At 40.6% G+C, this 27,657-nt stretch overlaps 1 protein-coding gene across 1 annotated transcript in view; it reads right to left on the reverse strand.

Moving 5' to 3' along the window:
• Positions 1-27,657, reverse strand: part of itfg1 (integrin alpha FG-GAP repeat containing 1) — a 171,151-nt gene that overhangs the window by 89,636 nt on the left and 53,858 nt on the right. Inside the window, exons 9-10 of the mRNA XM_061042495.1 lie at positions 17,515-17,609; positions 675-826 (exon numbers count right to left, since the gene is read on the reverse strand). Of these exons, the coding sequence (XP_060898478.1) occupies positions 675-826; positions 17,515-17,609 (247 nt within the window). The remainder of the gene's footprint in view (positions 1-674; positions 827-17,514; positions 17,610-27,657) is intronic.

Consider the following 27,657-nt stretch of genomic DNA (forward strand, 5'->3'; position numbering starts at 1 on the left):
ACTGATTCTCTGAAGCCAGCGCTATAATGCAAACACTATTTGTAAGTATTTGCATGCTATACACAGCCTCCTCGATGTGGCCAGACTGAATCTGTGTGTCTCTACACTGAAGGCTCAGGAAGTGAGGCACAACATATATATATATATATATATAGATAGATCGATTTCTAGTACTATTTTAACACTATACCGTATATTTCTACTTAAATTTCATTACTGTAAATATGTTTGTTTTTATCTTTTTGCTATCTTTCGCTGATTCTTTTCCTCTTTTTTTGAGCTGTTGTAACAACCACATTTCCCCCACTGGGGGATCAATTAAGTTGATCTTATCTTATCTCAATACAGAGGCAAGTAGACGATGTGAGGTTCAGGGACCAATTTAACAGGAATCCAGGGGGGACCCATGCCGAGTATGGATTAGTCTGATTTCATCAATAGCTCATTCATTTAAAAGAGATCAACTCGACTACGGTCCAAGAGGAGGAATAGCTTACATGATTTTTTTGGGGTGAATTTGAAAAAAAGACAAGAAAAGGACAAAACTCTATCTCCACATCTGATCCATACACAAGATGATTTTCCTCAGCATCAACAAGCATGTCCCACTTTTGAAGACCAGAAGCCAAAGTTTCATAAAGTGGAGAATAAGAGCGAATGTATTTTCCCCCTACCTGCCGCTTGTGTTGCGGAGGATCATCAGAGCATCGGGGAAGCCATCCAGATTGTAGTCTCCGAGGTGCAGGCCCAGGGGCTGGCTGGGTTTCCCTGGCACAAAGCCCCAAACGGTGTTCTTCCACTGGAAATCCAACAGCACCGGTACCCACTGCAACGACATCAACAAAAAATGACTCATCAGTCAAAATGAATCAATGCAACTCTCGGCACAATAAAAGTGAAATTTGACAACAGGAGGAGGGTGAGGCGTAAAGAAGGAACCATAGCTGAACATGGCCAAAGTCGCAAATCTACTTTTTGTCTGTTTACATTCAATTTTTTCTCATGTTTTTAAAGAGAAGTATCACATTTCCATCAGCCTAAAGACCACTTTTCAGCTGAAAACACAAGTGTTCTGCTATTAATGTGTGTTGTTCAACAAATTGGGTCCAGATATGGACATTTGAGTACAAAGAATTTAGACTGCATGTAGCGACTGCCCTCGGAAAAAAACGGTTGTATCGGTATGTTTCTGCTCTATACTCAGTGAATGAATGATAATATTTGATACACTGTTGAAGTGCTACTGACTGAGGAATGAACACTTACTCCCTGTTCATTATCAATGAGCCGACATGTAGATTGATATTTCTGACATCAAATTAGCAACCAAACACAAAGTTCTTATCAGAGGGCATGGAGGCCTTAGCAGAGTTTTCTCCTGACCTGCTTTCATCAAAGTCTTCACCAGAACGCTCAATGCACAGCTGGTGCTCAAGCATTTGTGCTTTTAAAATAGAGTGAATATTACATCATGGACATTTGAGTCTAGTAATGAAAAGCCAAATACAAATATTTTTTAAAAGTACAGATAGGAAACAATTAAAAGGAGTTGGAGCCTTAGTGGCGTAAACAATGGCTGTGGAGGTCTGACATAAACTGTAGCAGCAAACATTTTAAGAGCTCTCAAAGAACTCTAACAATACTCCTCGCTGTGGGTTTTATGCTGGCTAGTTCTAGGATCCCATCAACTACCAAAAACATTTTAAAAAATGACCTCATTTTAAAACAGAGGTTTAATATCAACACAGTGAAGTTCAATCCTAAACTGTCTAATTAACAGCTATCTCTATAGTCTTTAAGTTCATCTGCAGCATACAGAGACTCCAGCAGAACTGAGAGGCACTTCATTAAGAAATAAAAAGCCAATCAGAATTGTTTGGATCAGATATTTAAAATCAGTATAGCTGCTCCTGACCCTGTTTTAATCAATCAATCTTTATTTGTTTAGTGCCAATTCATAACAAATGTCATCTCAAGACACTTAAAACAGCAGGTGAAAGACCTTACTCGATGTTATGTCACAAAGACCCAACGTTAATCCGTCATGTGCACTGAGCAACATTTAGCAAAGTTACAGTGGCAAGAAAAAAACTGCCTTTTAAGAGGCAGAAACCTCAAGTCATGATGAACAGCCTTCTGCTGACACTGTGTTGGGCTTGGAAAGTGCGACAGAGGAAGACGCAGAAAGGAAGAGATGGATAAAAATCCTGTCCAATCACAAAGCAGAAAAGAGAGAGATGAAATGACCAAAATGTCACTGAGTAGAACGGACCAAAACAAAAAAAATAACTAATGAAATGTCTCTTCATTATAAATTGTTACCTGGACTAATAATAAACTACAAAGCAGGCTTTAAAGAAGCAGGTGATGTGTGTGTATGTTCATAGCCTTCAGCTTTGCCTTTCATGCCTTTCTCTTCACAACAGACACAGTGACTGAAGAAGCTCTCTCACTCTTTTAAACAAACACAAAAGAGGCGTCTCTTCCTCATGTTGACGGTTCAAATGACGATAGTAATAGGGCCCTCAAGGGGGCTTTGCTGTAATGCTGCTGCTGACTGATGTACTCGCAAGGAAACAGTGAAACCAAAGGGGTACACACAGTGAACTGCTTTAAAACAAAGAGCACGCCGGAGAGAGAGCGCTCTAAAGGGCCTCGCTGAGACCATTATCACCTCTCACTTAGAATGGATGCTGTTTCACTTAGCGGCTGCATCGCCAACACACTACGCTGTTCCCGAGGCTCGACTCTCCATTTAGGTTTTTAACAACTTTTTTCTCTCTCTCTCTCTGTTTTCTCTATGATTGAACAAAATGATGTCGAAGAATGCAACAGACAAAAATGAGCTATTAATCTTCATTTTGAAAAGGGGAAGATTTATTTTAACTGCACATTTCTTCCCTGTGAATTCATCCAACAGAGCTCTAAACCAGTGACAGGAACGCTGGTCTCTCTGCTTTCATTAGTGTCTTCACTATGGGTTGTTAGCGAGTAGACTCTTGTGAATTACAAACAACAGAAGACAGCGAGAGTGAGAGAGATAGAGAGTTATCTCTACTCCTCACCTTCACACCATCAAAAGTGACAATTCACCAGTGCCATTTCTCACCATTAAGTACAAGATGATCAGTTCAGTGCATAAATTGTTTTTGACTTGTGCACCCAATGATGGATTAACTACAGTCTGTAATAACCGAATGCAATCCAGTTACAGTCCAGGAAATGCCAAATATGAAATAAGCTACCAGTTTGTCAGGTAGACCCAACTGAATTTAAATCAGTCTAAAAGAACAGACCTGTCATCAGCTGTTCAATCATACTGTCGAGGTTAAAGCAAGTGTCAACCTCCGGGTGTTGAAAAAACGAGGCTGATGCCAGAGTGCAACAAACTGCAGTTCCTTGAGTGTCCACTTGAGGCTTGTTGCAGAAGCATTGGGAAGTCACAGACACATCTGTTTCTAACTGCCACACAAAGAATTTTAAAGTGGTGTGGGCATCCTCTACGGTAATTCCCAGTTCAACATCAGACTCCACCATGATGGCTGCTGCTATGTACGACAGTGCTCACCTTGACGAGAAATATCGTCTCGCTTTAATATCGCGAGATTTCGTCGCACAAGAACTCCCCTAAGTCACACCCCTACTTACAGAATCAGCGAACCTCTCTCACACATTATCACTTTTGTTCACATTTTTAGGTTAGGTAAGGATACTTCAAGATATTGACACGAGTACTTACGAATCTAACTTTTGGTGATTGAACAGCGACCGACTGTACCTCGTTTGTTAAATGACTAAATGACTTCAGACAACTTGAGAACTTGTTGGTGTTCAATATTTACATAAATGTGTTTCTATTATTCATCTTTTCCACACTTCACTACGTGTGTGTTTCTATTGGACAAGTGTGAGGCCAGATGCTGGCGCTTTAAACAATGGATGTTAAAAAGAGAGAGCAGCTGGGGGGAATCACCAGAGAGACACCAGATCGTCTCCACAAGCTGATAATATGACCAGCATGTCTGAGAGAGACAACCACACCCTATTACTAATTACTTTTATCACACACGCCTAGATGTCACTGTTGTTAGTTACCTCCAAACCACCTTTGCACACAATGTGAACACAGGTATTAGTGTAGTGGTCCAACTTCAGTGGCAGGCATCTTGATGGTAGTGGGTCTAGAGAACATTTATAAGCATTGTTAATCCATTTATTATTATATAATAATAATAATAATAATAATAATAATAATTATTATTATATTACTCACTAATGGTTTCTTGATTATTGATGATAAAATAAATTTCAAGTAATGTAATATTATACCATAAAACACTACACTAATTGAGATCATTTGTCTTAACGATCACGATGTGCTTGACCCCATCACAAAAGTATAGAAACAGTTATATAGACACATGTAGTGTACCTGCATTAAAGGGAAAGAATACTTCAGTCTTAATGTGGTAAGAAGTATTTTATGATATAAGAACAAAACTAATTGGCATTATATTTGTTTAATTTCCACCCCGAATAATCATTTTTTACGTAACATACCTTTCACAGGTAAATAAACCTTTTCTGAGAGTTCTTTATCAGTGGAGTTTAATATTTATATATATTTGAATCAAACTCTTTTCACTTAAAAGCCTTGAAAAACCATAGTTCAGTTTAGTCTTTAGGTTTCTACATCCTGGACTGACTCAGTGTAGGCAGCAGTGGATAGGTTAAAAGCCATTATACTCTACTACATACATATGGAGTTCTAAAAGCAGGGGAGTGAAAGCCAAAGAAATGTTTCAAAGCATAAGAGTATGATTGAAGCTCTAATTCAATGCTGCCTGGGCAAGGTCTCATTTAATGATCTTTAAGTGATGTTGAGTTGTGGTTAGAGAGGTTACTTCCTGCCATATGAGTAAGAGCTTGGCTTTGATTACCGCCGAACAGAGTGGAGGAGACTGCTGGAAATGATCGCTGTGAGCTGGCTGACAGAAGTGACGAGATAGTGAGACCTAAAAGGCTGCAGCCAGGGGCGCTGGTGGCCAGTAAATACGGTGCTACACATGGATGCACATAATGGTGCGCCGTCCGACAAACATACACATTAAGCCTGGCTCACACTGTGTGATTGTTCTACGATTGTATAAAAGTCAGGGTGGCATGTCAGCTCACACTGTACGACTGGATCGTTTACGACGCACGACCAGACCTTGCGATTTAGGCGCATGACCCGAGAGCTCAGACTGTACCAGTGAAATCGGAACGGAGCACTGACAATTGTTAATAAAGTTTCATTTGAAAACTCCAACGGACAGCAGTGGAAGTTGTTGTAGGATATAGGAAAGTTGAAACAGTCGTAGCCATGACTACAGTCCTCCCTGTCTCTCGTGATTATATTGTAGTCGTCCAGACGTGTTCATGGTGTAATCGTCAAGATTTTACATCCTAAATATCAAACATGTTTGAAATATATCGTCCCTGACGATCGCCAAGCAGATCGGGGACGTTAAGATTGGATCTTTGTACCACTCACACTACAAGATAATCTGAACAGATAATTGGTTCCGAGCAGCCTCGAGTCAGGAGCGACCCTGGGATTGTTCGGAAGAAAGAATCGGAGCTCAAATCTCCCCAATTATCCTGCATTGTGCGAGGCTTTAAACACAATCTGAATAGATGTTGTACTATTATTCCCCTGAAAGGAAAATGCCAGAAAACATGTTAATAATGTGTCTCTTTATTTTCTGGATTAAATTCAGATTATATCAAAAGTACATCTATTGTAGGTAAGAATCATACACTGTATACTTAATGTAATGACACACTGTGATACCAGACAATTGGTTTATTGACCACCTTCTTTGTTAAAGCTTTGAGTTTAGCATGTTGGTTTTCTGGAGTTGAATATTTGGACTAGATGGTTGAGCCATTGATTATCAAGTTAGCAAATGTAAAGTCATTAAAGTTTAACAGTCTTCACCAATTGTTAATTTATTAGCAGGTGAATGGGTTTATTAGCCAAGGTGTTTTGCATGAAATGTAAATCTGTAGTGGACTGTAAGAGACCTTTTACAAACCTCAGCCCTGGACGTTTCTGCTCGGTAAGATTAAACAAGCCATTCAAGATGTTAATATCATATAACCTATTAATTCCCATGTCATCTGTTTTCTCCTGAGAGTTGTCCATGTTTTCAAACTGTTGCTACAATCATTTTGCCAGAGGTAGCAAAGCGAAAGAATTTGCTGGTGAGTTTTATTTACACTGGAGTCCTTTGGTCATGGCTCAGCATGACTTACTCTCTCAGGACAGAGTGAGGCCTTTGCTGGCCATCGGCCTTATCAGCAGAGCGCTGCGCTGGTGTTGGCCCTGAGGCAATCAGTGTGCCGTCTGATGCTCCTTTTCTAACGCTGATTAAAGGAGGAGAGAGGGAACTGCCCAGAGAATACCAACAGCATCTAGTCAACAGCAAAAATGCACACAAACACAAACATGCGAAAATACTCATGTAGGGCTGCAACTAACAACTAAAATGCCCATTCTTTTTTTTTTTTACAAATTGTTGTTTAGTTTATAAATAAGCAAAATGTGCATAATATCTTCCCAGAGCACATTGTGATGACTTTAAAATCAGAGTCCCAAATTAACTTTTGAACTCACCAGCCAAAGTGGCGAGTAGAATGACCTTGGCTGGTGCATGTTGGAAGTGAAAAGTGGAGATTGCGTTTAGTGTGAACTATATCTAAAGTGTTTATGACGAAGGGTTGTTTCACAGAGTCTGTGTGTAAAAGTTCACAGACTACAGCAGGCTGTGGGATGCGTAGCTATCGTTAAGTTAGCCGTAGACATGTTGAGGGTGAATGGATAAAAGTCGAAAGCGACCATTTGACCGGGTTACGTGTTTTCCTGACTTGGTCTGTATGGATCATGGAACAACTGTGTTCTGTTGAACCTATAGTAAATAGGTGTGAGTGGTAGCTGGCGTTCAAGTGTGTGCGCGTGTTTGTGCAGCAATGTATGTTGGTGTGTCTCAGCGTGCCGCCGCGATGCTTCATCATGTAGACAGCAGAGAGAGGAGCAGGAAAAAGTAGCTGCAGCTACATCAAACAAGCTTCATACTCATGGCATAGTTTTTAATATGACTGACGGGTAAACAATTTGCCCGCCCTGTGGTGGATAGTCCTCTGAAATTTACTCGGAAAAACAGAAAAATCTACCCGCATTTGGCGCTTGGCGAGTGTTCATTTCAGATCCTGTTTAAAATGCTTCTGTTGTCCAATGCACAGCTCAAAATCAAGAACTTTTCAGTAAGAAACTAACATTCACCTTAACATTCATACAAGCAATTTTTGAAAATGTTCTATTTAAAAAAAATCCATAAATCAAAACATTAATAGAAAGGAAAATTTGGTTATAACTTATTTTAAATTTAAACTTGTCTGTGCTGCTGCAACGCTCGAATTTCCCCTCTGGGGATCAATAAAGTATTATCCTATCTTAAATGATTCATCAGTTAATTATAATAGGACACATACATCAAGTAGAAATATTCATCCATAGATTATGTGTTGGCATGAATCTTCCTGAATCATCAAGAAAATGTACGTTAAAACAAAGACAGGTTTAGAAAATCAAACAGCACCAAGGTTCATTTATGTATGCATGTTTTTTGTGTTCATGCATCCAATCACACAGATGATGCGTGAACTCAAACAGGCGTCCAAGATAAAGTCTGCCATATTAGCCATTAATTAAAGTCAAGTCTAATCAAGCTGAAGTGATACATCATCATGGCTGTCTCGCTGTAATTTAAACATGATATTGTTTCCTTCAGAAAAGCCTGATTGTGTCTCTCAAACATAAACCACATGAGATTGATCTGTGATGATCACATTGTGTGAACATATGGCAGAACAAAAGCAGATGATCACAGACGGTAATTGTGGCAAATTAGCTTACGATATCACAGAGCAAAAACAAGAAGTCATAAGATCAGCCTTTTTTCAAATCGAGCAATAATGTATTGCATTTCTCCTCAGCGAGATTAGACTCTGTTTCCCCTGTGTTTGTTTATTATTGCTCGGCAGTATTGCTCTGGGAATTGAAGGGGAAATCATATGAGCCTCACTGAGGACATTATACGATTCTAATCGAATCCTTTTTTATTTTTTTATTTGAGAAGCTACAATGAAAAGCCAACCTGACAGAGGAGCTCTCTAAATAAATCATGAAGCCACAACTCCGTCCTTGTGGCTTTTGGAGGTTTTGACATTTAATCTCTAAATATAGCCGAGTAGTTGAATAATGTCAAGTGTGTGTCTTTGTCGATTAATCTGCGGCCTAAAGTCATCTCAGTCAAACAGAGCTCTACCAAGTGTAAATAACTCCATTCTTTCTTTCACTGGTTCAAATGTCAACATATTAACACCGAAGTGTGTGTGTGTGTGTGTGTGTGTGTTGGAGTGTGTAAGCGCAGGGTTCCAAATGACCTAGTTAATGGAGATGAAGACGATGATGGGATTTGCGCTCGTGAGGTAATCTGATACCTTTAATGGTAGTGAAGGGAAGGATCCTGCATACAAATAGCTTTTTATCAAACAACAGGGAAACACAGAGTGTGTACAGACAGCTTATAGTGGCGTTCCGCACGCACACAAACAACAACACATACACAAATAAAACATGCGAGCAAGCACATAGAAACACACATAAAAACCAGAAGGGGCACAAACACAGAGCCCAGACATAAAATTGTTCTCCCGGCTCTGCTGATGACTAAAGTGAAAAAAGCGACAGCATGCTTTCAGACTCCCATTGATTCGACTTGGCGGAGAGAGCTCCCGCTTCATTAGGCCAAGAAATTAAAATGTGGGCGGCCTGCGGTAGAGATGGGAGGTGCTGCTGGTGGTGGTGGTGGGGGTTTATGGGTTGAAGTGCTTTAACATCGGCAGAAAACAAGCCTGTCCGAGGCAATAAAAAGTGAGAAAAAAAAACATGGATGTAATGAAGCAATGGCTTTTATGATCGCACAATATAATGACTGTAATGCTCATCATGTTCGACAGCATGGGACCCAACACAGTGGAGGAGTGGGTGGAGAAGCAGATGACTAATACGATGTGAAGAACAAGTGAAGATGATGTGAGGAACCTGTCATCCTGGCTTTGATTATGTGTCCAATAATTACAGAATAACATGTATGTTATGATTACAGAATAACATGTATGTTATAATTAATCTCTCCTCTTCTTCATGTGAGAATATAATGTTTGAATAGTTTCTTTCTTTATGCTAATCTGAACTCATTTCTCACAGCCTCTATTGCTGTTTGTTTTTTTCAATAGTCTGACACCGTCGGGCCCTCTCAGACAAAATTGCAGTTATATTACACAGAAAAGTATTACCGGTTTACTTTAATACCAAGGAAATCTTGATGATGTGATGATATATTCAGGAGTGCTTCTTTAAAGTTTTCTTTTTCAGAGAGTAAATGTGGATGTTTGACTGCATGAAATGTCCCCAAATCTGGACATATTTGAATCATACTTGTGTTGTCAGCTATGAATCATTTAAGACTTTATAAAGAAGTAGAATTTCACATAAATAACAGCAACAGGGACGCAGTTTAAAGAACATTTACTGCCACTGTGAGCTGTTTCCCACTTTTACTGTTGCTACTGCAACTGTTAACTGTTGATGTGAACGCGACGAAATACGACGAGTAACATCACTTCGTCTCCAGGATGCCAAGATAAACCTGAATATTTCACCTCCTCTTTGACCTCTCCGTTGCTCCTTTGGGGAGTTGTGTCTCAGATTAAAGAACTCTGCTCTGCTGTTATAGCTAGTGTCCAGACACAAGGCTGGTCCCGCTGCCCTTAGAGAACTCCAGGTTGGAAAACAAACTGTGCATATGAATGTCAAACCATTTCTGTATATGGCAGTTTCCAAGCTGAAGCCCTCGATTGTGTTTAATCAAATCAACATTACTGTAAAGCACGTGTTGGTAGAATGTGTCATTTCACAGGATATGTTGAGATTTCTGGTGGTGGTGAAAACTTTATCAAAATACTATATCATTTCACCTTACACTGGTGTTTATTGCAAATACCGAGGTACAGTTGTTATTGGATGTTTTGGAGGAAATGAGGTCACAGTTTGGCCCCGGAAAAAAGGTGGTCTGAGTCCGAGCCAGAGATGGAGGGCGACCATATGTCTATGTGTCATCTGAGCAGGGTGGTGACGCTGCTACCTGCTGTCAATATCACCTCTTTGACCACTGACCAACCAGCTGACTGGCATGACTGGGAGGAGGCTGTCTGGCACTCATTGGCTGACTCTTACACTGTCTGGGCAGCATCAGCAGGCAGCTGGCCGAGGCCTTCATGGGGGCGGTACGTGTGTTTCGAATGTGTGTAAATGGGAGGCTTTAACATGGGGACAAATAAACACAGAAATGTGCAGCGCATGCAATAAAAGATGCAGATAGAATAAGAAAAATATTACATAAGAAAAGGTGGACATAAAGAAGTAAAATATAACTCTTTACTTTAAGTTTAAAGGTATTTGTCCTTTACCAAGTCTTTATATTTCTGAGGAACATTGACTTTTACCCTCAACTTCTTAACATGATTTAACTGTAGATTATTACATTTTGAATTATTGCACACAGCGTCTCCAACATCAAAATATCTGTCGACCAAAATGCTTGAGACAATAACACAAAAGAAAAAGACATTTCATCGAGCATCCATAAGTGCATATTATCCAGGACAGATGTTACATAATGAAAATAATGAAAGGTCAAGAGCTCCAGAAAGAGCGCCTGTCCGTTACATTTCCTCACAGAAGCTTTAATGTTACATTTTGTCGATTTTGCTTTATTATTTTAAGAATGATTTAAGTGTATTAGTCTTCCAAATATGATGCGAGGTTTAGTTTGGAACCAGAAAAGTTCTTTAGATGGCTACTTTTAACATTCAGCGTTTTCCCCAGGAAACACCTTTTTTCCATACAAAACCAATATGGGTCAGAACTGTCAGTGCTCAGCAAAATGCCCTTGGCGTCAGCTGCACTCACAGAAATCAGTTTAACTTTTGGAACACCGTGGTGCTCATCAATATCCTCTTCCCTTCACCAACCAATCAAATCTAATAGGGGCTAGACTTCCAATATTTACTTTGGTATCAACAATAGCGAAGGAGAAATACATCCTCTTCCTTTTCCTTGCACTCTTGCACCTGGACTAATTTTTCAAGGGTTTGATTTTCAGGTCTGGAGCTGCTAATCAAACAGTTCATTTCCATTGTTTTTATGTTTTCTTTAAACAAAATCAAATAAGCACAGAGAGTAACACTTTAACAAGGGAAGCAGAAGTGCCGCAAGACAACTTTCATAACAGAGCAACAGGAAGCGCTGATGAGAAGCACAATATGGTTTTAGAGCCTGGACTTTTTTATTTGACTTAAGTACAGAAGATCAATAAATGCTTCTACTTTTATCAGAGGAGACTATTCATTTATACTTGTCTTATAGGGAGTGAAGTGTGCTACTAAAAGACAAAGTAATGTATTAAATGAAGTATGGAGTACATTGTTCACTACATAATGAATTCAACTTTCTGTTTTGACAACACTCTATGTAAAGGCTTAGAGTCATATTAAGTAGAAGTTGGACAATTTGCTTTATGCCTCAAACGAACAGTTTCAATAACCCCAAAGCCAATCAACTCTTGTCTGTTTCTGTTTTTGCAAACACTCAGCGGAGATGGCCTGTGCCCTCACAGTAACCATTTAGGGTCCCTCACTCATTGATGCTGAGTGAAGAGTGTGAGAGGAAGCTGTGCTCAACATCTCCCTACAAGTCTCTCACTACTCAACTGAACTCATTCACAGTGTCACTTTGTTGAAGATTCACTGAATATGTCTGGTACAATATTAGCAGAGATAGATATATACACATGACTATCCACGATACAGTGAATTTAAAGTTTGTATGAAAAACCTTAGATATTTGTCTTTTTGTCTTGTGTTTCTGGGGTTTTTCAATGCTGCTTCTATTGAAATTGCCATACTTAATTTTGTTTTAGACCACTACAATGACAAGAAATTTCCTTCTTTCCTTAATGGTATTTACTTTATAGAACAAATGGAGAAAAAAAAGCCTAAAACAATACAGCTCTTTCAGATCACTATGGACTGTATTTATTGTTAGACCAGCTGATCATAAACTGGTTCAACAAGGGATGTGTCATTCTACAGGGTCAATATAGCTGAGAAACGCGTCTCTTGATGTATGTGCGAGAGGACGAGTGGATAAAATGCACTTGGTGAATTTTACATCCATGACTTAACTTAACCATCATCATTTAATTGTTAAAACCAGTTTGAGCAGGGTAGAAAGTATACTCTGGTAGTGATGAAAAATAAGTAAACAAAACTACATATACAGTAACTGCACCATGCACTAATTGAAGATATTACACGGCTGTGTTAAAGAGCCCATATTATGCCCTTTTTGTGGTTCGTATATTTAATCTATGTACCTACTTTTGTACGTTCACAATAGATAAAGTTTGAAAAAAGGGTATGTTTTCATGTACTGCTCCTCCTTGCTCCCTCTACGCTCTGAGTCCGTCAGCTACACTCTGCTGAGCCCACACTGTTAGACCCCACGTGGGCCAAGTCTGCTCTGATTAGTCTGCCGATCCGCTCTGTCGTTATTGGTCAGTTGCTCAGCACGGTTTTCGGAAATGTCCCGCCTCTTTTACCATATTGGGAATGCAGCCACTGGCTCCGTCCAAGGGGAGCATAAACATTAGCACCTTAGCACTACTGTGCTACCGCAGGCTGCGGCATATCGTGGGTGTGCTACAGAAGTTAATGGGTGTGCAACATGAGCTGCTGGGCTTGCCACAACGAGCCAATGGGCTGAGATCAGTGATCTCACACTGACAATGACGTCGGACTGACACATTTTTATTGAGGGGGGCTAGAACCGAGCGTTACATGCAGCTAATGTTACAGCTAACAGGAGGACGTAGGAGAAGCTGCGTTTCTGCGGACTTTGAATTTTTGCACATAGATGTGCCTAAACATGCACAGGACACTTGGAAAACACACTAAAGAGCATATAAAACCAGAAAAAGCAGAATATGGGACCTTTAAATAGTTGATTCTGATTGCCCGATTACACGTAGCAACAGTCTGCTATTCCTCGATAGCAGACTGTTGCTATGAAGGGCAGGCTGTTGCTAGGGACCTGTCTCTTATACCAGACTCTTGAGGACTAACTGCAATCATGGTAATTGTCAGATAGAAGTCTGGTTAATTTGATGTCGCTTTATTTACTGTTGGAAAAACAGAAAGGAGACGTTTGGGGTTGGTAGCTTTTTTCATTAAGATACTTACTGTAGCTTACTCTTTCTGTCTTTTGAAAGTTGCATAAACAAAGCTTTCAAATGGGGCTGTTTTCATTATTTTTTTTGACTGGAAAAGTCGACTTTTAAAGCCATTTAATCAAGGCTTGAAAATAATGATCTGCTATTTACTCCAAAAGAGAAATAAACCAAGCTCTTGAACAAACACAATCATGCCAGCAAATTCTCTGACGATCAAGAGGTCTTTCCACTGTGATTATGAAAATAGACCCCAGTCACATTCTGTTTGCTTTCCTGCGCTATAATTTGCTTGACAGGTGTAACACCCACGGTCATGCAATAACATTATTCTCTGCAGAAATATCCAATTGTGTCACAGAATGTGGGAGCAAGATACGGGTTATTCTAAAGCACAATAAATGTGATCAGTGTGTGTCTGCTAGGACACAGAATGAAGCAGAGAGATTGTTGAAGCCCCCCCGTGGTTCCCTTCAATATGGTGTGCTGCAGACCTGGAGCTGCTACAGAGGTAGAGGCAGAGCTGTGGCTGAGACCACAGGAAGGAAGGACTGAATCGCTGTTTGGAGATGAACTACAGGCTCACACTAGTTTCTCCGCAGCAGGGCTTCCATTCACACCCGGAGGCTTCTCATCATGTCTTTGGCTGTATACATCTTCTTGGTGTTATTCACTCTCTATTCCTCTTTCAGCTTTCTCAACTCCTATTCTCTCCGATGGCATGTTCCTCTTAAAAGTTGGAAAAAGAAAAGACATATTTGACCATACCTTTCACTTCACCGTCTTTTTGTGATGCTCTGATGCAATTCTTTTTGCATTCCTTGATTCTGAAACCTGATCAGCCATGGCTGAGTAGAAATAAAATACCTAACTTACATTTTGAACACAAATAAAGTAATTAAATAAAATAATAATTTTGTATAAGAGTAGATTTGATGGCAAATCTCTTTCCCAGTTCCCCTCATTGGTGAACTGGTCATATTTTCTGCTGAGAAGTATGAAACTGCATTTGTATTAGTGGTTTTAATTACTTGGTTGTCATGAAGGAAACGTGGCTGCTGTTAAACAAAGTTATTCTTAAAACTAGCAAAGCACATACTAACCTCAGATAACATTCACTAATTTGGGGTCAGAACCCCAAGGCTAGGAAAAGTTCCTTAGTCCTAAACGAGTTCAGTCGACATTACCCGGTAGGAATGGAGTTTCCATACCCCACGACCTGACCAAAACATCTTGGACCCAGCGGAGTCCCCGTTAGCTAGCAACTGGCCAACGGTTACGTTATCAACAGTCCTGTTAAATTTAGCATCTCACTTGTGTTTCTGGATGTATCCTGGACAGAGTCTGTTAAAGCTTGATGTATCCCCTGTTCCCCCTCCATGGCTCTTTTACATATTGAACTCGTTGCACTGCTCTTGCTAGCATTGGCTGTCAAAATCTTAGAAAGCAAAATTCACTCTTTGTTGTGCCTCCTTAGGCATCCGTAGACATCTTAGACATCAGCCTTTTTCATCTCCAATATTCCCTCTTTCCTTGTTTTTACATTTATCCTTCACATTTTTTCTGTCATTCAGTGGGCAGAAACCTCTAAGGGAAACATCTGCTGAGTGTCTTCTTCACTGTTACAAGGCTACACACCTAAACATGGGCACACACACACAAACACACAGTTTAGGATTGGATATAATAGTGGTGATAAGATCAGTTCTGTGATGCAGACAGACAAACTGCATGTATATTATGTGTGAGTTTTAAAAGGCTTATCGTTATGGTTGTAAATTATTAGCAGTGTTTAATCAAGGCATGAGCTGAACAAGGGGCTAGTTTCCTCCTCACTCTGCTTGTCTCTCTTACAGTGATGGCTGTCTCTCAAACACACAAACGACACAGAAGAAAACATGTGTTCACTTCAGTCATCAGTGCAGAGAAGTCCTCCTCCCTCCTCCTCCCCTTCCCTTCCTTACTCCTCCTTTCACGTCCGTCTTCAATCTTTTTTTTTTTTTGTGCATTGCTGACAGGCAAACAAAAGAAAGCATGTCCACAGGGACCGTGCATCTGTGTGTCTCTAAGTATGTGTGTGTGTGTGTGTGGGGGCGGACATGCAGATAAGCTTGTAATATTTCTATTTTAGACTGAAAAAAAAGTGGAAGCTGGTTCTGTGGTGAGAGAGGAGGGTGGAAAAAAGGAGGGACGCCTCCTGCCAAATGGTAGGATGTTAAAGGAAAAGAAGCACACAAGATGGTACGTAGGTGGTGGTGCTGTGTTTGTGTGTGTTCATATAAGTGTAGGAGCAACTGTGAGGGAAAGTGTCTGTGCACATGTATTCTGTGTGTGTACATTAATCTGACAAACGGGACTGCATGTGTGTGTGCATATCTATTACCTCTCTCTGGCATGCCTCTGCACACAAAGTGACACCCGCTGAATCAGCCCGATGTCTTTCTAAGCAAAGAGCCCCCTAACCCACAGCGAGCAGCGTGCTTAATGCTGCCCTGAAATAGACTAACCATTGTGCTCTGGCTTTCATTGGAGCCACTGGTGAGTTGGGTTTCCTCCAAAGAAGAGCTCAAATAAGAAGTGATGAAGAACTTAAAAGGAGAACAGAATGGGCAAGATCAAGGTTGTCTTCACCAGAACAAACACGCCGTTGGTTATTTGTTCAAACCGTCTGCTTACCTGTGACTTCTAGGGTTAAGGTACATTTTTCTGCAGATGCAAGTACACTCTTTAAGAAGTCAGGAACGATGGTAGGGTCAATAAGTGTGGTAAGGAGGTCTATATTTCAAGGTACCTGTACATAGCCATGACACTTCCCAACCTTTAGTGCTACTACTTTTAGTTCCTTAAACCCTCCGTAAGCCGTTTTTAACTGCTTATGAAACACTATGAATTTGAAACTCGTGGACTGAACGAGGGATGTGTGCAGTTGGATGATTAAACGTTTTAATGCCATCACCCTTGCTAGTTGACGCCACAATTACTACCCAGTATTTTTTTTTATCAATGTAGACCCACAATGCCTGTCAAATGTTGTGTCTTAGCTGTACCGCAGCCATCCACCGCTAGCCAGTTCGTCAGCTCTGGTTAAAGGGCCTGCTCTACTACCTGGATGTAACAAAGCACAGTGGACAGATGGTAATCTCGTAGGAGCAGTGCAGGTAAACTGGCATATTGAAATTTTCTCTTGCATGTTTGTTCTGTTTTTTTTAATTTTTTGGTCTTACTTTTGCAGCATGTTTGCAGCATGTTTACGCTGTTGCAGTAATATATTTAAAAATGCATTTTTTTTTTAGCATCAGTTCTGAATTTGCAGATATTTTCTCCTGATGAAAATCATTTGAAATGCTGCAGCGCGTTTGCACTTATCAGCCACCATACTCAACTCTGCTGTGAGTTCTTTCACTGTACGACTTCAGGAATAATTCTTGAACACTTCTTTCAAATGCAACATTTTTGCTGTTATCTTCTGGCTTAAAAATGATTCCTAAACTCTGTCCATGTGTTTTTAATGTGTTATTGTTGTTAAGAGTAAAATAAATTGATAAGAATGAGATAGAGACAGAAATAGAGAACTTGCTATAACAGCGTTATAATTTGAAAGTTTTTGGTTAAATGTGATATGATACCATACACTAATAGTAAATATCCATTCATAGATTTTTATCTATTAATTTTATCGATTAATGAGGGAGCCTTATGGAAATTGTCCACAGTGTTCATGCTATTTATAAGAAACTAAAGAGACTTTCATTCCTTATTGAGTTACTAACTCAACCATAGTAATTAATATAGTTATGTAGAGTATGAGTCCTTTATATTAAGTGACATCTATGTTTTTGCTGTCCAGTATATGCTTCTTGAGCATAGATGCAAGATGACATATGCAGAGCGTTTCAGAACAAAGCAGAAAAGCAGAGTCAGACTGAACAGTGAACAGTGTTCTCAAGCTGAACAGATTTTAACATAAGGTTGAATAAAGAAAGGTTTTATAACTGAGTAAAGCTCAAAGAAGAGTGATAAATAGAAATAATAAAGTGGTTTACTGAGAAAGAAACTAGCTAATCTATCATAATTACTTCTAACACACTGTCAGTATGGTCACATGTGGTCACCGTACCGTCTTGGAGTCTGGCTTTGCCAGGTAGATGGCACTGCGTTTACAGGCTTCGTCCAAACACACGGGGAGGAGGTGGTCCTGGGATCCGTCACCATCTGCAGGAACAGACAGAAAGAATCAGATTAAGAATCAGCAACGCAGTGAGAAGAGTGATCCTTTGTTTTCCAAAACTGTGCTTTTTAAAAAATATATATTTTCACTCCGTCAGAATGCCACTGATTTGTTCTGAAGTCGACTTTGAGCACAGCGCAGAATCTGGCAACAAAAACAATTGTCACTTTTTGTTTCCATGTGTGAGCCGGATCACAGGAACACCTGCTTCTTTCCTGCGAGAAAACACACATCCAAGCAGCCCTCAGTCATCTCTTTGATGCATTTTAATAATGTCAGTGAGCTTGAGTTACTGTTCTCTCGACTGATTTTTAACACTATGAATTATTTTAATAATAATGAAAGGCAGGGTTTCACTTCAGTACAAATGGGGGACAGAACATCCTGAATCTAAACAACAGTCTTCAAAGGATACACACACACCTTCACACACACACACACACACACACACACACACACACACACACACACACACACACACACACACACACACACACACACACACACACACACACACACACACACACACACACACACACACACACACACACACACACACACACACACACACACACACACACACACACACACACACACACACACACACACACACACACACACACACACACACACACACACACACACACACACACACACACACACACACACACACACACACACACACACACACAACAACGACACGGCCACTTTAACTAAATTTACGTCAGCTAAACAAGACACCATTGTGCTCGGCTTGTTTTTTGTTTTGTTTGTTACATTTAAGTCTTTGAAATATTATAAGCCAAACTGGTCGGCATATGAAAACATTGTAGTGGAAAGTGGAAAGCAGAGACATTTTTACATTTCTTTAGAAAGTAGTCCAACTGCACAGATTTGAGCTGCAGAGTGGTGCACAGATCCACTAAAGTGTGACGATGAAAAAAAAGGCCTATCTGAAAGCACACTCGTGACATAGAGCCTCTATAAATTTGGCTTAAATAGTCAAATGGAATATTTGATGTCAAAGTAGGGAGTATGAAAAAGCAAAAAAATCTCAATGAAAACAAATTCATATAAAAGAAAATGTTGACACAATTTCTAAAGATTGGTTTTGTTGTGGTTCACATTAAGATTTGACATCTAGACTCCCCAGACGACAGCAGACCATTCAACAACCATATGCAGCCCTTAACAAAATGTTTGAGTCGTTCGGAGTCAGAATCAGAATCAGAGGAGGGAGAGGCCCTGCCAGCATCGTTCAATTGGTCAACTGAGTTGTAAGTTATCAGTTAGCATACACACACTGTGTGAGCTGAGATAGCACTTTATGCCTCAGGGCTATGAATGTATTGATAAAAGTCTCTTAAGGTTGAGCTAGAGGTTTTATTATCACAGAGCCGAACTCCTCAACCAACACTAAACATCAACCACATACCTGTTGATCTTTTGCAAATACTGCAAAAATGTTGGGCTTGTTTTCCTAAGAGAAGCGATTTCTTGGGCGCCAATTGACCCTGCGGTACGGTTGCGCCCCCTATATATATCCAAGCAGGAGACGCAGATTCATCCAACCTGTAGCTCCTTTATTGCATGTCATTCCCTACTGTCTTTTCCAATTTCCTACTCTATCCACTGTCCTATCAAAATAAAAGCAAAAGTCCTCGAATAAATCTTGAAAAAAATGGTTCCTTGGTGTTTTAGTTTTGTGTGACCAAGAGGTCACTAAGACCCCTTGTTGCATCTAAGCCACACCCACCTACTGCTGCACTGGTTTTTAAAGTTTCAAAGTTTTCTTTGATAGGACTGAGTCATAGTGACATACTTATGTCCACCATTTGCATTACCTGCATGTTTCCAGAATAAAGATTTCTAAAAAGATATTTTTTAAAATAAAAATATCTGATATGTTGTGTGCTGCAAAGCTTTTTCAAATTTCACTGCAACATAAATTCACTGCAGTCACACGCTGTGTTCAGGGGTGGGCACGTAAATTGACTGGAGGCATAAAGAGGTGTAACTGCTTCCAGGTTTCTCATCGCACAGCTCATCTGAATCCTTTTCAACGGGGCCGAGTGCAACACTCCCAAACAGATGTTGTGCCATGTGGAGGGGGAGAGCTGAATGACACTGATGATGAATGACAGTACAAAGCAGGGAGGAGGAGAAACTGAATGTGGCTGTCAGCGCAGTTACTTCGCCAGAGGCAGAGAGAGAGAGAAAATGTGAGAGGATAAGGAGATATGAAGCCGAAGATGAAAAGTCAACAAGCCCTTTAATTAACTGTTACCATATATATGTTTCAGATCATGTCAGACAAATGTCTTTGTAATTCTCAAGTAAGATGAATGTGTTTCCATATTTTCCCATTGACCCTAGGAGAAGAATGCAGAGAGAAAGAAAGTCATAATGTGGGTGAATGGATGTAAGAGGAGAGTATAAAGAGGATGGATTGTGGTCATTTTTAAATACACAGTTTCTATTTCATTTGCTTGAAATTAGTGTAAAGAATCAAGAAGACGTTTTCAGAGTGGACAAACAAAAATAGAAAGAGAGGACTGCTGGTGACATATGTCATGAGGAAATATCTATCTATGTCTATTTCCAAAGTTTTGTAGTCTACGTCCAACTTTGTACTTCAGCTGCAACTAGCGTTGTAGTCAAGACCATAACCACTGAGACCAAGACATACCCATGATCAGAGTGCTCCAAGACCGAGACAAGACCAAGACATTTAGGGATCGGGATCGAGTCAAGACCAAGACCAAGGCAGGGTGAGACCAAGACAAGACCAAGACATTTAGGGATCGGGATCGAGTCAAGACCAAGACCAGGGGCAGGGAGAGACCAAGACAAGACCAAGACATTTAGGGATCGGGATCGAGTCAAGACCAAGACCAAGACCAAGACCAAGACCAAGACCAAGACCAAGACCAGGGGCATGGCGAGACTGAGACAAGACCAAGACATTTAGGAATCGAGAACGAGTCAAGACCAAGACCAAGACCAGGGGCAGGGAGAGACCAAGACCAAGACATTTAGGGATCGAGAACGAGTCAAGACCAAGACCAAGACAGGGCGAGACCAAGACAAGACCAAGACATTTAGGGATCGGGATCAAGTCAAGACCAAGACCAAGACCAAGACCAGGGGCAGGGGCAGGGTGAGACTGAGACAAGACCAAGACATTTAGGGATCGAGATCGAGTCAAGACCAAGACCAAGACCAGGGGCAGGGAGAGACCAAGACCAAGACATTTAGGGATCAAGAACGAGTCAAGACCAAGACCAAGACCAAGACCAAGGGCAGGGAGAGACTGAGACAAGACCATAAATAACACTGAAAAATCATCATCTTGTGTGCAGGGGCGTGTCACTCACTAATGCTGGGAAGGCTGTGGCTGTAACCGGGGGATAAAAAATAAACTTCATATTAAAGGGCCCATATTCTGCTTTTTCTGGTTTTATATGCTCTTCAGTGTGTTTTCCAAGTGTCCTGTGCATGTTTAGGCACATCTATGTGCAAAAATTCAAAGTCTGTGGAAACGCGGCTTCTCCTACGTCCTCCTGTTAGCTGTAGCATTAGCTGCATGTAACGCTCGGTTCTAGCCCCCCTCGATAAAAATGTGTCAGTCCGGCGTCATTGTCAGTGTGAGATCACTGATCTAAGCCCATTGGCTCGTTGTGGCAAGCCCTGCAGCTCATGTTGAAATTTCCGAGACGCGTGCTGAGCAACTGACCAATAACGACAGAGCGGATCGGCAGACCAATCAGAGCAGACTTGGCCCACGTGGGGTCTAACAGTGTGGGCTCAACAGAGTGTAGCTGACGGACTCAGAGCGTAGACGGAGTAAGGAGGAGCAGTACATGAAAACAGACACTTTTTTCAAACTAGCTATTGTGAACGTACAAAAGTAGGAACATAGATTAAATATACGAACCCCAAAAAGGGCATAATATGGGCTCTTTAATTAAAGTTATTTGTTCTTTTTCCCTCTAATCACAGTGATGACGTGGAAAAACAGCCTTTCAGTGGTGGTCTTGACCAGTCTTGATTTAAAAGCAGGAATCCACAAAGTTTTGAGACCGAGACAAGACCGAGTAAAACTTTTTGGGTTCCGAGTGTTCGACACCTTCGAGTTATCATCAAAATGTATCATGTAGTATACTAATATAACAACACACTACCATCTCTAATTCCCAGAGCTTGAAGTGATGTCTATAAGTGCTCAAATTGTCTGGCCGAAAGGAAAAAAATAAAAAAAAGTGATAAATGCAACCGTCTGAAAAGTAAGGAAACATCCTCCTGCTTTAAAGGTGGGAGCACTTGAGGGCTTATTGGAAAATAAATATTTAAGCATTTCCAAAATTGTCATCTACAAACAATAATTACATTTCCAAGCTGCATTATGGGAAATGTAGGATTCAGTGTTATTGGAGCTTGGCCGGCGTGCCAGTGAACCTAAGGTCAGAAAATATTGCTTTTTAAAAAATATTTTATTTATTAGAATCTGTCTCCAGACAGTCCTAAAACTTTTCCGTAGTACTAGAATGAATTCTTGCAAACTCTTAAACTGCAGCGAAATAAAAATGGAGGATGAGTTAGCAGACATCCAGACAGACTAAAAAAACATTCAGATATGGACACTGGTTTCAAACTAACCTCTTAACTCTATAAGTGATGAAAGAAACTAAAAAACTGATTATGACGGCAGCAATTGAATCTTGTTAGCTGATTCAGTCCTATAGAGGTTTTCAGTTGCCATTCTGTCTCCCACGCTTACTGACAGTTCTACGGCACACACATTATGTTCCCTCCCTCTGTCCCACCTGTCCTTTCCTCCATGAATACCTTCTTTCATCTATCTTTTCATCTGTCTCTCTTCTATTCCCGTTATGCTCTCCTTCCCCCATCTCCTCTATCTTCCTCTTCTTCTAGCTCACTTCTCTGTCACTCACTTTCCTCTCTCCTTCTATTACTCCCTCCTCTGTCTTAATGCCTCTGATTCTCAGTCTCTCTTTCTCTCCTCCTCTTTATTCACCATCATTCCCTCCCTCCCTCCCTCCCTCCCTCCCTCTTGCTTTTCATCTCTCCCTCCTGCTGATGTACGTGGTGTGATGGAGATTGGCTGAGAGACTCGCAGGAGGAGGAAACTGCAGGTGTGGGTTAAAACAGAGAGAGAGGGCGGGGAGGACGGGGCCGAGGAAATGTAGAGAGAGAGAAACTGGGCGATGACAACAACACGAGAAAAGAGGGAGAGGAAATACAGAGAGTCTTCAGAAATGCACTGTGACACATTGGCATTCATGGAGTACAACACAGCACCAATAATAATGCAAATCATAAGACACACATGCACAAAGTGGGAGGCTGGCAGAAGGCTGTGTCTCATTACAAAACCCTATGGGCTGTGTGTATCTGTGTCTGTATGCAGAATATTGTGTGTTGTAAGGTTTGTAGAGGAGTGTGGGTGTGTGTGTGTGTGCATGTGTGTGTGTGTGTGTGTGTGTGGGGGGGGGGGGGGGGGTATGACATTGGTCTTGTCCTTAGAGAGAACAATGAAGCATAAAAACTGAAAAAAGAGCAAAAAATAAATAAATACAGGAATGCCTACAGACATCAGATTTCTAACCTAGGAAGTCTGTAGCTAGACACATTATTACTTCCACCAAAAGTCCAAAAGTCTCAACCACAAAACTCACCGTCCTTAATACGATTCACCTGAAGGCAAGGCATGCAACTGTTTGCAGTTTACCTCTCATAAATCTCTGACTAGAAAGTCAACAGTCTGAAGCCAAAACATTGAATCAACATGCAGTAATCACCGGTATTTAAAATAATGTGTCCATTTCTACAGAAATAGGGTTGTGTCAGCATGAATCATTAATTATGAACCAAAGGATCACAGCGTGTTCTGAGCAGGTTGTTTTTGTATTTTCATTTATTAGCCAGTTCCAAGTTCCAACAGAAGAAGTTGCCCATCTTATGAAGCCAGGACATGAACACAAAGTGATAAGCAATGCTTATTTCCAAATTCAGAAAGTCTTAGATCCTAAAACTCACAAAAGTGGTTTGAAAATATTAAAATCAGTTCTTAAAATAATTTAAAAAGGCTTTGCTGTGATTGTTGCCTGATTCTGCAGCAGCCCTTTTTTTTTTTTAAGAAAAATTGAAACATCCTGAGGCTTCATGTTTTCAATGAAATCGCAGGGGCAGGTGAATCTGCCAAAAATAGTTGCAACTGTTTCTGAGAAGACTGATTAAATATGCATGTGGACAGAAATGCAAGGCCACCCAGAATTTGCAAGGATTGGTTGAATGCAGTGTGACTGCAACGTGGCAATTTCCTGGAGGAAATCTGAGAGAGAGCAAACCATCGTAGCTCTGAGAAAAACCTGATCTGACCCTTTCTCAACACTGTTCAGGCGTGGAAGATCTCATTATGAGTGACATTTGATCTCCTGTGACAATCATCAGCTGTAAAAAAGCGTGAGTCATCTCAGATTGAGTCAGAGGAGAAGCGGCCTCACAATAGAAAATACTAAATTCAGTTGTTCAGTAAATGCCTCTTTTCCATATCAATGTGAGCATGCAGCTTACAAATGCAGCGTAAGCCGAGATGCCCCTAATTGTTCTCAAAGTATTAAATGCATGAATTAATGAAAGCTCTGTAGATTACTCTGGTGCTGAACAGTTATATAGCTGCCATGTAACAACTCTTATAATTGCTTTATGTGTGATATTAGAGCTTAACTGCTCCCAATTCTAATGCAGTATCAGAGTTTCATTATAGAAAACTTAAATGTCACTCAGAGAAATCCAGTCCACACCAGGCATGTTCAGATCAACCTAAAGTTTAATGCATATCAAACATAGGAGTGTTCACATTGTGGCCTCCTCAGGTTCCCTCTTTGCTGTCAAGTTTTTATATAGGGCCTGACCGATATGCATTTTTTTTGGGCCGATACCGATATCTGGGAAGGAAAAAATCTGATACCGATATATCAGCCGATATCTTTCTTAAATCTCTGAAATCTGTCGAAATAGATCAATTATAAATTTGCACATTTATTGTGTTGATCCCTCAAATTAAGTTATCAAACACTTGTGGAAAAGATAGATAATGAAGAGAAGATGGTCTCTCAACTGGAGAGTAACTGCGCATGTACGTGCGTCACCGCTTGACACTCTGGAGAGTGATAGTGCTCGTTGTAATCCATATAGCGCCCTCTGCTGGTGAAAGACGATTGCTAGTGTAATACAATGAAACTCTAAATTAATTGCTATCTAACTGGTGAATAAATCTAGAAATATCAGCGCGTATCTGTGATAACTGCGATACTGATAGCCACTGGATAAGCTAATGTCGGCCGATATTATCGACTGGCTGATTAATCGATTAACTGAGACAATAGAGACCTCCAACAACCTTCTCTTTGTCTCATGTCTCTGCCCCCACCCTGGGAGCTATTCATATGTAGAATATATTGTAATGCTGTTTTTGGATTGCCTATTCAATACACAGCATTATACGTGCAACACAATAACATTTGAAAATGTATTAAAAAATAAAGAGCTAATTATTGTGTGGATCACTGTGGGTGGGCCCTTCTAATTAAGAGTACAACTTTTGCATAATTATTGGATGAGGAAGAAAGAGACGTAGCTTTTACCTTCAATGAAAATGAAGGACACTTTTATGTCAGATGTTCTGTGAAATTTGCATCCAATTGCATATTAAAATGTGCAAATTAATGTCTGATTCCAAAACTGTAAACCCGGGAGACCCGGCCATTTGCATAAAGACTGGAAAACTTCTAAGTGCGAGGGATTTCACAAAACGGTGCTTGATTAGGAGGGTTTATTTTGCCTATTGCCACATTTTTACTTCATTAGTATAGCCTGGAGAGAGGTGTCTCGCAGAAACACAGATGTATACTCCTACTTGATTCTTCTTAAGACAACTGACTCTTACATTAACTTGCCAAGCTGCTCTGCAGTACTCTCTGTTACTGCAGGACTCTCCCAGCAAGAGAGAAAGTGCTGGAGAATGTGAGGCTGAAAAAGCAAAGCGAGTGAGAAGGCAGAGAGCGCCGGTTGAATATATGACAAGACAGCCAGCGAAAGAGACAAAGATACACAATGAGAACTGAAGGTAAAGAGAAACAGTGGTCGAGGATAGAATGAGACACGCAGAAAAGAAAGAACGGACGAGAGGTTGGATGTAACAAAAGATAATAAGATGAGTGGAGAAGAAACGCCTGAGGGGAGAGGAGAGAGAAATAGGCTCTTCTGTTAACATGCTGCCTTACACACACACACACACACACACACACGCACACGCACACGCACACGCACACGCACACGCACACACACGCCATGATGACAGCCTTTCAGATTTTAAATATCACTTCCAAACACATTCCTGTCTCGGTGTCTGGAATAAAAAATACATCTTCCTATCTCAGTGAGCCGCGGGTCGCAGAGCGGCCTCTCTCCATCCTACCTGCAGTGAAGCAGGCTGACACACTTGCATGTGCGACTTCGTTGTGCTTTACCTAATGATGAATTATGCATTGGCCGCTGTCACTTTGAAAAATGCAATTACCTCAGTGATAAGGCAGATGGGCCTGTTTTGTCTGGCATATGCTGTGCATCTATTACGAGGCTGGGCTGCAAAAAAAAACAAAGGCTCGCACACAAACGTAGGTGTGTGGAACATTCCTGTTTGGATCAATCCACTCACACATACGTATGTGCAGGTAAACATGCGCACACACACACACACACACGTGAAGTTCAGCCAGTGGATGCTGTCTGCGGATGCATCTAACACATGACTTTGAGCCAATCAAAGTCAACTATTGGGTGCAAATAATTGCTCCTGTGAGGTCTTTAAAACATTTTTTATCTTGGACATGTGCAGTCAGATGAAAGGTCAGAACCTTATTTCCGATGTTATTGAAAAAAAAAAACCCAATTATGCCAAAATTCACTGTTAAACTACATCTTCGTTTAGACTGGTTCCCTTGACGACGACTACATAATGAAGTAATATGACGTATAGCTCGTTACTAATGATTAGGCAGGGGCCAGACTCGAAAATCATTATAATTAGATTAAACTAAATGAATTGGATTACATGTAATGAGAATCATTTTAAGATTACACTCAGGTCGGAAGTCCTTCTTCTCCTAGCAATGACTAGTTGTAGTTTTTTTCAGTTTTTAGTTTATGATAAGGTACAATGTGCGATATTCTGAAAATTGATATATCAAAATTCAAATAAATATATCGTGGAGTGAAGACTTTCTAAAAAGAGAGTGAAGTTAAACTCCGTCTGGATTTGTTGTTCTCAGATCTGTGTTCAAGGACGGTGCTTCCTTCAGCTTGTTTATGTTTTGCTAACCCGCAATTCACACATACTCTGTGCGGTACACGGTTTTGCTCCGTCAGACGGCTCGCGCCCATTCACACTGGATCCATTTCTGGGACGTCAGCGCAGCGGAGCGCACCCATGACACATCACAGGAGAACTACAAGATCCCGCGGGAACAAAGAGAAAAACATGCAAACAACATGTTGCTTTGTCTTTCTGAGGATGCATTGTTGTTAATTCAGTTCCTGTTTTGACGTAATTTTGATAAAGTGATGAAAAATACGATCGTGAGTCCGTATATTGTGTTTTATTTTGAAATTGACCGGATGCTCTGTGCGTTTCCTTGTCTGACTTCCTGTCCGGGCTGTCATATTCTGTCCAGCTTGACGCGTGCCTGCAGCGTACTCCGGCGAAAATAGACTCGCTGCGTATTTGAAACGGAGCAGAGCGCAGTGCCGGAAGAAAAATACTTTTATTGCCCCAACAGAAAACAACCAAATCAACTTTGAGATATCATTACTCGATATTGATCGCAATCGATATTGATCGTTTTCAGATCTTTAGAAGCACTCATCTGGTGCTCTCTCGGCCTCACAGAAACCTGAAAGCGAAACATGACAGGAGGGATTGTGGAAGTGTGAAGACAGGAGGGGAGG

Source organism: Labrus mixtus, chromosome 1 (assembly GCF_963584025.1).
Source record: "Labrus mixtus chromosome 1, fLabMix1.1, whole genome shotgun sequence".
NCBI classification, from domain to species: Eukaryota; Metazoa; Chordata; class Actinopteri; order Labriformes; family Labridae; genus Labrus; species Labrus mixtus.